General features: G+C 38.8%; 1 protein-coding gene and 1 pseudogene across 1 annotated transcript; one reads left to right on the top strand and one right to left on the bottom strand.

The window, feature by feature from the left end:
- The first annotated feature begins 1,187 nt into the window (after window positions 1-1,187).
- LOC148723198 (uncharacterized) lies at window positions 1,188-3,166 on the top strand (annotated as a pseudogene).
- A 1,019-nt stretch (window positions 3,167-4,185) lies between these two features.
- Window positions 4,186-10,442, bottom strand: LOC111333258 (tolloid-like protein 1). Its single transcript, XM_022938802.2, has 5 exons — window positions 10,138-10,442; window positions 7,873-7,911; window positions 6,923-7,285; window positions 6,073-6,474; window positions 4,186-5,355 (listed from the first exon to the last, which is right to left on the bottom strand). Exons 1-5 carry the CDS (start codon window positions 10,181-10,183, stop codon window positions 5,150-5,152), a joined length of 1,056 nt encoding a protein of 351 aa, XP_022794537.1. The 5' UTR covers window positions 10,184-10,442; the 3' UTR covers window positions 4,186-5,149.
- Between the last annotated feature and the right edge of the window lie 12 nt (window positions 10,443-10,454).

The raw sequence follows: 10,454 nt of genomic DNA, 5'->3' as shown, positions 1-10,454 counted from the left end.
TTGTCAAGAGGCTGGCGTCAATCGTCAGTTAGCTTCAAGAAAGCAAAACAACAAGAATGCCCTGGCAGGAGCCCTGACATTATTCGAAAAGACTTGTGTGAATACGCTGTATAATTGATCAAATTTTAATTTCTCAAACACCTTGGGTATAACTGACAAAACACTAACGGGGCAATAATTCTTCTTAGATGTTTTTTCATCTTTCTTATGAACAGGGTGACGTTATTAAGTTTCCATTGACATAGCCTCTCGCTTACGTCAGCACAATAATTGAAAAGTTTAGTCATAGGTCCGGCTATGACTGGAACAGCAATTTTAAACAGCTTGGGTGATATTCCGTCAGGGCCAGCCGACTTCCTAAAGTTTAGATTAGAGGGGATTTCAGAAATTCGGGCTACACAAACTGGATGAAAATGAAAATTAGGTTTGGATGGATGCCTTCGTTTCAATATTGACAACACCGGCGTGGCTAGAAAATTCATACAAGAACTGGATCGAATAACCCGGCCTTGGAGTCTCAGTAGTATTGTTCTGATCTACCTGATTCATTGGCTGCCCGTTGGGGACCGGTCTTTGTTTACTGCCCGTGGGGGGGAGGGGGGGATTGGAAGGAGTTTCGAGGATTTTAGTTGTCTCACGATAAAACTTACCTGACCCCCCCCCATAAAGCTCTCTAATAATTTCATGACCCCCTCCCCTTTATAGACAGTTAATTGGCTATCTATTTTCTGTATTCTCCCCTTTATACTCTGTTGGGGACGACTTATCTCCTCTTTTCTCCTGAGAACCAAAGGATACCCTAATCACCTCCGCCCTCCCCCCCCCCCCCTAGCGAAGCTTTGAATGGTTTCTTACGCCCTCATGTGAAAATTTCACACGTCGATAACATCAGATTTACAAGAAACTTCGCAAGTTTGCAAATGACAGTTTCCACTTTTTGAACAATCCATTTCAATAAGTGAATATAGAATACTTCATGAAAAGTGCACGCGTACGGTGTTTACACAAGAGTTGTGGCGTATCAGAAATCGAACAAGTAAGCGAAGTGAACGAGTGAGATTTCTGATGCAAAACAACGAGTGTTTAAACACCCTACGCGCGCACTTTCCATGGGGTATTATGTTTGTTATATACATACTGAGATTGAACATCCTCCTTAAATTATGACAAGCTTTATTTAAACAAATATGGTCAAACAACAATCACTGAAAGAAAGCAGCTTCGTAAAAAGGGAAAGACCTCAAATAAAATCCAAAAGTTATGAATCGTGGTTAACCTACGGTGGCCCAGAAGGGTCACACATGCAAATTAAAAATGTTGCCGCAAACTAATAAATATTACCTGCAAATTAAAAATAATGCTGCAAATAAAAAATGGTACATGCAAATTAAAAATTTTACATGCAAACTAAAAATATTACTTGCAAATTAAATATAGTACATGCAAATCTAAAATGGCCCAGAAGGGTCACACATGCAAATAATTAAAAATGTTGCTGCAAACTAAAAATACAACCTGCAAATTAAAAATGAAAAGTCGTGCTCGCGCATTGGCATCCATAAGATACTGGGGAGAGCACTGATGTTGCAATGGCGGACGACGAACGATCGCTAATCCAAAAATATTTTCATCTTGGGTATGAAACTGAAATGAGGTTATTTTGCAATTCTTGGTCTACTACCACGGTATTAAAATAAGTTTAAGTACTCTTAAACGCAGGCTGCGAGATTATGGGTTGAAAAGAAGAGGAAACGAGGTCGATGTTGACCAGTTGCGTGATATAGTCAGGAACGCAATCAGTGGTTCTGGTGAATCACTAGGATACAGAGCAGTGTGGCATTCTTTGAGGCTAGTACATCAAATTCATGTCCCTCGCCACTTAGTAGCAACTATTTTACGGGAATTCGACCCAGTGGGAGTGCAGGAGAGAAGAAGGCGCAGACTTTCTCGGAGGAAATATCTCAGTTACGGTCCAAACTTCAGCTGGCACGTGGATGGTAGTTTATCAAGCTTATGTTAGTTATGTTGGTAAAGTAATGGTGCTATGTGGGATGATTCGAACTTACATTCTTCATAGACTCGAAGGGGCTTTCAGGGAAAGTTAAGGGAGCAGACACCTAACAGGTCTTGAAAGCCCTGTCTGACCTTGTTTTGGTGAGGTGACTCGGTGACATCACAACCATGTTTACATACTTTCTTGATTCAGTGTAGATTCATACATGTTTACATTACTCTCACACAAACAAGCCTCTCACCAATCCTTCTCACTTTATACTGTATGTAACCTACTTTAGGATAGCTATGGCAGCTTTCTGTGCTTAAAATGTAAGTTTATTTGTAACAGCAAATAAAACGATAGTGGTGTTTGGAAATAAGAGCCGGAATTACGAATTTCAAAAGTCAGAATATTTCAGGATTAGCTAATTTGACTTTTATTGTTTGTATAGAAGTGTTCAAGAATTAAAACTTTGGAGTGAAAAATACCATTCTACTGGTAAACTACTCCGCCATGATTTTGTAAACATTTAAGAATTATGGAATTATGTTTACCTTTCTAGGGTATGATAAACTCAAATTCTATGGCTTTCCCATACATGGTGCTATTGACGGATACATAAATTAATAATTATCTGGTTGGCGGTGACAAGATCAAACAATAAACCAGAAAATGTAGCTAGATTCTATTTAGATTGTGTATAAGGGAATGGTAGGTGTCTAATTCTGCTAAGAACTGATTGTGGAACAGAAAATGGCGTGATGGCTGCAATGCAATGCTACTTTCGACAGAATGGAGAAGATGCATTTGCTGGAGAAAAAGCACATAAGTATGGTTCTTCACCTGCAAACCAGCGAATCGAGGCTTGGTGGTCTTATTTCAGGAGAGGTAGGGCAGGTTGGTGGATAGACTTTTTTAAGGACATGGTGAATGCTGGAGTATTGGACGTAGGTAAAGTAATGCAAATGGAAGCATTGGGGTTTTCTTTCGAGGCAGTCATTCAATATGAAGCTTTTTTTTCAGGTCTGATTTTCGCTATGGCATAAATACCGTTCTTTGCTACGAGGATCGTGCATCATACGTATCTATAACCACAGTTCAAAATATATGAACTTCATATATTCATCGTCTCTGATTTATCATCACGGGTTTATCACGAATCAACTTAACGGCCTGCTCCCAGTTGGCTTGTTAGCTCATTTGGTATAGCGCTGCACTAGTATCGCAGAGGTCAGTGGTTCGAATCCCGTACAGGCCTCAATTTTTTCAGGTCTGATTTTCGCTATTGCATAAATAGCGTTCTTTACTGCGAGGATCGTGCATCATACTTGAATATTAACGATGGAAGAAATGCGAATAAAAACTGTTTGCAAAGCGATGGCTTGTGCGGTGTACAAATTGCGATGTGTAAAATCCAAAAGTTATGAATCCAAAAGTTATGAATCGTGGATAACGAAACGCTTTTCACTCATGGCTTTCGTCGAGACAGGAACTTTCAATATTAACGATGGAAGAAATGCGATTAAAAACTATTTGCAAAGCGATGGCTTGTGCGGTGTACGAAACCGCGCCAACCAGCCTTGAATGAAAACTTCAACTTGCCGTACGGCTCACACGTGAAAAAACATGATACGCGGCTCCTGATTGGACGTATCGCTTTTCTTACATGTGGGAAAAGCGATACGCGACATTTGATTAGTTTACATCGGTTTTCGAATGAAAATTTACTCTGCGGCTTTTCAGTGTGTAAATCTCAGTATGTATATAATAAAAGTTATTTACCTAAGTGGAGGTAAATAATTGCTTTAGTATATACCACACGAAAACCAAAAACATTAGCTTCTCTCTGTCGACAAACTAAAAAATGATCGGAAATTAAACTCTTGAAGCGCGATTTTGTCTATTCGGCAGCTCGGAGGTGAATAGCACTTGCTAATCACTCCCAAACCAGCCAATCAGCGCGCACATGAGGCGATATTGCAACGGTGTGGTATATACCAAAATGGGATATCTTTAAAGTACGCATATTCTCCCCAACAAATCAAAGGAGATAAGTAAACAGGATTTTAAGATGTTGTGGGAATTGACTCGAAAGTAGGGAGATTCGATAGCCCTATATCTAAAATCAGTACCAGAATAAAGACTCCCTGATACAATCCTTTTTCACGCAAATTATGACCTTCTCCAAGTTTAATTATCAGATGCAAACTTTCTGATTTTTTTATTCATTCTACATGTATTAAAAATGGGGAACCCTGCGATACACTATCGATGAACCATTCCCTGAACACTACTTACGATCACCTGATTACAGGCAACTACTGCAAGCCAAAATAATACAAAGGTCTGTATGTTTTCTCTTGACTACATACAATACAGAAATTACAAAAATAATGCTAATAGTTTTAATTTACAAAACGTGATATAGAATGGTCCTATCGTAACAATTGCATTACTCGGGCTACTTATTATGTACTCATTGACAGAGTAGGAATGCTGGAAGGGAAAATATTTGCCTTGAGGTCATGTTTTCACTATGGTTTTCTATGGGATTGTGCAAGCAGGGCCGAACAGGTCAAATGATAAAATACACTGCTCGCACCAAGTTTTGGTGGGAGGCGCAGTGGCTTACTGGTCAGTGCTGTGAACTACGGGTGGAGAAGTTCGGGTTCGGGACCTAAGTGGGTGAATGTGTTGTGTTCCTGAGCAAAGCACTGTACTCTCACAATACCTTTAGGAGTATAAACGCTGAATGCTGTGGAAACTGGATTAAGTTCCGGCTAGAAGAGCTCAGTTGGAAGGGCCAGGAGACTTGAGCACAGACTTCACCTTTTTACACCACATTTTACACATACAATGGAATTCTGCTTGCAATGCTCCCTCTAAATTAGCTTTATGACTACTTATTAAAATAATTTTTACTGGCAATCGTCAACTCATTTACTAATTACGGTACATACACTTACTTAGCACTTACAAATTACAATAACTTATCTTGTTAGAACTAAAAATTTTCCCATAAGAAGAGTCAGGTGCCAAATGTCTTCCCCGAATTGATGGAGTATGTATGTTAAATTGATATTTTTTAACTCTATGTAGTATCTATTTAGGGTATATATGTAGATAGTTACTATCTAAATGTTGCTGTGGTTTTCATTCAAGAAGAGATTCAGTCATGTCGTTAGAAAAATTAGATTCCACAATGGAGGACTCTGTTGGATTTAGTTCGATTTGCGACGTTGTTCGCTCTAATCCAGCAAAGCGGCGGCTGCTTGCTATCTTAAGGAAGCACGCCACTAATATCACGAAGAGAAAGAAACTTGTGCAGGCGATTCCAACTGCCATACTTTTCCAGTGATCTGCAAAAGCCACAAGTGAGCAAATAATAAAAATTGAAAGATTAATGATTTGATTTTGCCTTGCATGGACCAGCGTTCCTCCCAATGAGAATGAACAAAATCGTGCTTCTTATCCAGTCCTTGCTCGTTCGAAGGGTGGATACCGCTGACTGGATAAATCATTGTCCGGTGGATAGAAAAGTACGTTTTGTTAACTAATCCGCTGGATAGCAATTTATCCCTTGAATAGCGTTATCCATTCTTTGAACACCTCGGCCAGAAGGTTGAAGATGAGATTATCAATGTTAGCAATATATCGAGCAGCACAAACTTAGCATTTCAAACAAATTCATACAGAGGATGTTACAGGCATTTTTACAATAATATTTTGTTTTGTTATCTTTAATTACACCACGTTCTGTTAGCTTTTAGGGTAAATCTATCAAGATCCTGTTACAAATGCTGCAATCTGATTGGCTAGCTACTCACTGTCTATTCCGCGATATATAGCTTGACATCGTGTGGTCGTTCGTACAAGAAAATTAAAGAGAGAACATTCCTTTCCTCTTTTGAAAGACTAGTAGATTTATACTGAGGGAACAAAAAGTTTTATTCGCCCGCTACTCCAATGCTTCACCTTTATCAGTTATCACGCGTTAAAAATCTAGAACTTAGAATATAATTTGTAACCATTTCTTGTTTCATCACGGAAAAGTACATATATATTTTGTGACTTACCAGAGTTAATGACGGGTTCGTCGAAAAACTTTCTTTGTGGCCTAATATTAGCCTGTGTTGCTCTGTACATAAGCTCGAATCGATTCATTTCCAAATCTCTGGTAGAGTTGTATTTGAATGATATCCACAAACTATTTCCCAAAGAGCAAATCTCAAGCGGAGGCTTCTCATTTCCACAGAATTTTCCAATCATTGGACTTGAACAAGTGGGACCATCTTTGATCTCAACGTAAGATCCATGGCAAGAGAGAAAGACAAATGATTCCGTTGTGAGCTGCACTTGGAAACCCTCAGGAGCGGAAATGACCCACGTACATTGCCTCTCGGAGCCACACACGGTTGGATTCTTTGAACTAGTGATGAATTGAGACGTTCTATTTGCTTTCAGAATAACTGGTTTCTCTAATGTATGGAAAGAAAAAGGAAAAAAATACTGACACTTAGTGACTCAGCAAAGAGGAAACGTAAGGGACTCTACATTATCTATCGCGGGGGGGGGGGGGGCGGGGGTGGGAGGATTTTGGTTTTCACGATTAACTCTACTTATGATCCCCTCTTTTGCAGTTATTCGGCGCTTAATTTTCTGTTGTCCCTTCTTTATATTCTGTTGGCGCCGACTTATCCCGCCTCTTGTTCACCCTGAAAACCAAGTGTATCTCCCACAAATTCTCCGATTTCCCCCGGAGATAGATAATGGCTGGTTCCTAAGGAACCAATCTCAGAAAGATAATTCTCTGTAAGAATCATGTTTATTTAATTTGGGTCTCACCACAACCTGTTTCAAAATGTATCTTGAGACACATTTTCCATACTCTTTTCGGTCAATAGAATTTTTAGCTACTCAACTTACTCTTTCGTAATTTGATGAAAGTGAAATTCGCGAGGAATCCCCGTCCCTCATTAGCAATGTCTGATTTGAATTTGACCCACATGTGCCGTCCTTCGGAATAAACAGTGGTCCTTTCAGCTTCACAATATCTGCCAACAAGAGGGCCACTGGCTTCTGTTCCATCTCTGACTTCAACATAGTCACAACTGCACATATTGCAATACTCGAGGTCAACGAATTTGATAATCAGCTTCACTTGCCAGTCTAGTGGAGCGGTTATCACCCAGATGCAAACGGCACTGTCGGGATAGTGTGTTTCATTGTAGCCTGGACTCATCAAAATCCCCTCTGATGTTGTTAAGTTCCGCCCACTAGGACAGGTAACTGATGGATATAATAACAAGGAGTCTGTATCATTTGAATTAAGGTACATTTATTTGTCTACTTCAATTTGATTTGAAAAATGTAGAAATTGCAGTTGCTAGAACTTACACTGTTAGCTAAAGCAAATTCAGATAGATCGAGTCAACCTTTTTGCCGAAACTCTGATCTTAGGTTAACACCTAAGTTTATCCAAATCACACATTTTCATCCCCTGAAAAATAGGGTTGCCTTCCTTAGAGGGAAAGGGATCCATTATTTATAAAAGCGTAAACAACTTTCTATATTGATCGGCATCGAAACGCAGCAACCAAGAATAACAACGCAAGGCTTGGTATTGGGTTGTTTGCGTGACATTCCAAATGAAGGCCAAAGCGTGCATATCTAAGGACCGTCATCATCTGAAGACCTTCATCTTGTAAAGAATAGCTCTTTTTTAGAATGACAGAACACAAGTGAGGCAAAGAAACTAACTTCACCTTTTCGCTAGTGTTTGATCGTGCTCTGAAAATCGTCGTTGATTATGATGATCATTCTCAGAGGGCTAAGTAAAAAACTGCATGCTCATTTATACTATGTAGCTCACTTACCAGTTCCATTTCCGTAAAGAGCATTACTTGCCAATATGCCTATGAAAGATAAATAAGCTTAGATATCACATCCTTTTTTTATTCAAACCAGCCACAACGCGGATATAATTGAAGGATTGGTAAAGAAAGAGAGTGAGGGTGAAAGGAAAAGGAGCGAGTAAATGTTTATTGCATTCATCAAACGACTAATATTCGATATGAACATCAGCGACGTCCTGCATCATTTGCAAGACGAAAATACTGGTGCTGCTAGTAGTATTCAGAGAAGATCACAAAAAGCATTGGTATGTAAAATTAATTGACTGGATAGTTGGCGAGAACTGCCTTTAAATTTTATCTTCAACACAAGCTCTTTTGTAGTGTTATTTGACAAATATTAGGCAGTTTTCAAAAACAAGCATCACTAGCGTTATTAGGGTGATTAAAAAAGTTATTAATGTGGGTTCTTAAGACTACACTTAAGAACGCGTTAACCTTGAGATAATATAGAACATCTAGTGATAAATGCAATAAAAACTGGTTAAATTAGCTATCTTTATGTAAGGTGATCCTGGTTTTATAAAATTGAAATGGCGCGTTGGATCTATTAATTGAAAACCCAAGTCAAACATTTTCTCGAAGGTTGGGAGCCAAAATGAACTTCACTGAGTTAGGTGGTAGGAACACTCCAAATATATTTTTTGACGATGCAACTCGTTGAGCTCTATCAAGCTATTCAAGAAAAGGAAAAATAAATCAAAACAAAAAGCACAAAACTTAAGTAGACACTAGGAGTATTGAATAAGTCATATCCGTTTCCGTGGCAACCAAAAATAATAATGATCATAAAATGTTCAACGGTTAATTAAAAGGGTTTTTCTCGCGTCCGATAGACTGACTGATGGCTGCACCGGAAAATCGAGTAAGGCCCGCTGTTATTAGACTAAGCCGTGGAGAACATAAAGAAATTGTTACGAAGCAAAAAAAAAAAAAAAAAAAACGCTTTAAAAAACGCCCGGGATACGAATAGGAAACGCTGGTGGAATAGTGATGAGCAGGTTATGGTCTCTGTTACGGCACGATTCCTAAAAAACTAGTGTAATTACAAATCATCCTTCACCATTTTCTCTGATTAGAATAAAACGAAAAAGAGGTCAATATATTGGATCATTTGTTCTCCACAAGACTCTAAATGTCTGCAATTTGCGTGTTGACTTAGAAGTGAACTAAAGTGGAACTTAATAGTCTTACGCAAAACAAGAAACCTTGGATACTACAACAATAAATCCAAAATAGAAGCTAAGCCCGACAATTCGTCTGGCCGCCGCAGTGTGAATTCAGAACTATTTTGAAAAGACTATATATCATTGAAAACAACAACAACAAAAAAACCATGATATTCAACGCCAGAAAATGGAGGAAATATTGAAAACTAAGGTCTTCGCTTACTCAAATATGTTGTCTTCTTACCAAATTACGATTTTATAATTCACTGCGATTGCTTGCAATTGCCACTACAGCCATTAGATGAACTCATTAAATGACAACACTCTGACACTCTCCTTAACTGAGTCATTCTACTGTTTTAGCCATCTTTCAACTTGTTATGGTGTTCGGGAGAAAAAAGGCTTCAGGTAAAAGTTTAAATGTACCTAGGAATCACCTTTTCTTAATAGCGAGTTTTATGACGTCACTGAAACACTTCAGTTATTTGAGAACCCTCGTGAAATGTAAAATAATTTTCTTTTAATTTGTTTCCTTTCATTTTTAAAGCTCATCCAGATCTCTATCGTCAAAGATAAGATATCTAACATTACAAAATGTTTGTCTGTCGAGCAGTGTGTTGCTTGTCTCGTTAATTCACCTTTTCAGTTGCAACTGGTGACAATCAACGTGAATCGGTGACGAGTGGATTGGTTTATAACTTCAACTCCTTGCCCTATTGTAGCATGAATTTACGATAACAAGAGACTGGTTTTGTCACCGGCAGCATAACGTTTAATCGAGTACAGAGAAAATGTCGGTTAAATAATTAAAAGGCCGTTACTTCATTCTTGAACGTTTACGGCGCCATCCTTAGAACCATGTATAGTTAAACGACCAACCGACGTTTCTAAAATAATTTGAATATATCAACAGAGTTGAAATGGTAAATTGGCCACCGTTACGATTATAAAAGCTGACGTTTCGAGCGTTAGCCCTTCGTCGGAGCGAATGCTTTATCAGCCTTTATTTGACGTTTCTAAAAGTTTCAAAGGCACAAACTATCAACTTGAGTTTACTCACCAAACCAAACCAACAAAAACTCTCCAAAGTGAGTGAAATGACTCATTCTTCTTCATTCCCCCTTCGCACGTCCGCTGAGATTAAAAGACGTACTTTTATTACCATTCAGTTCGGCAGCGCACAATTCGTTTCTTTGTGGAGTACGCCGCCTAACCATTATCCAGTGCACGCCAGGAGATACGTATACGTCTAGTCAATAACAAAGGAAATTCCAGCTGCTCATGCGATCCTTTGGCGCTCGTTGTCTGAGTTTTTGGAGCACTTGACTTACAACTGGACGTACTGTTAAATTTGAGCTCGATATGTTTCGCACGGTG

This window comes from Stylophora pistillata, chromosome 9 (assembly GCF_964205215.1).
Source record: "Stylophora pistillata chromosome 9, jaStyPist1.2, whole genome shotgun sequence".
Classification (NCBI taxonomy): Eukaryota; Metazoa; Cnidaria; class Anthozoa; order Scleractinia; family Pocilloporidae; genus Stylophora; species Stylophora pistillata.
The sequence above is the reverse complement of the archived record's forward strand: the minus strand, read 5'-3'. Positions and strand labels throughout refer to the sequence as shown.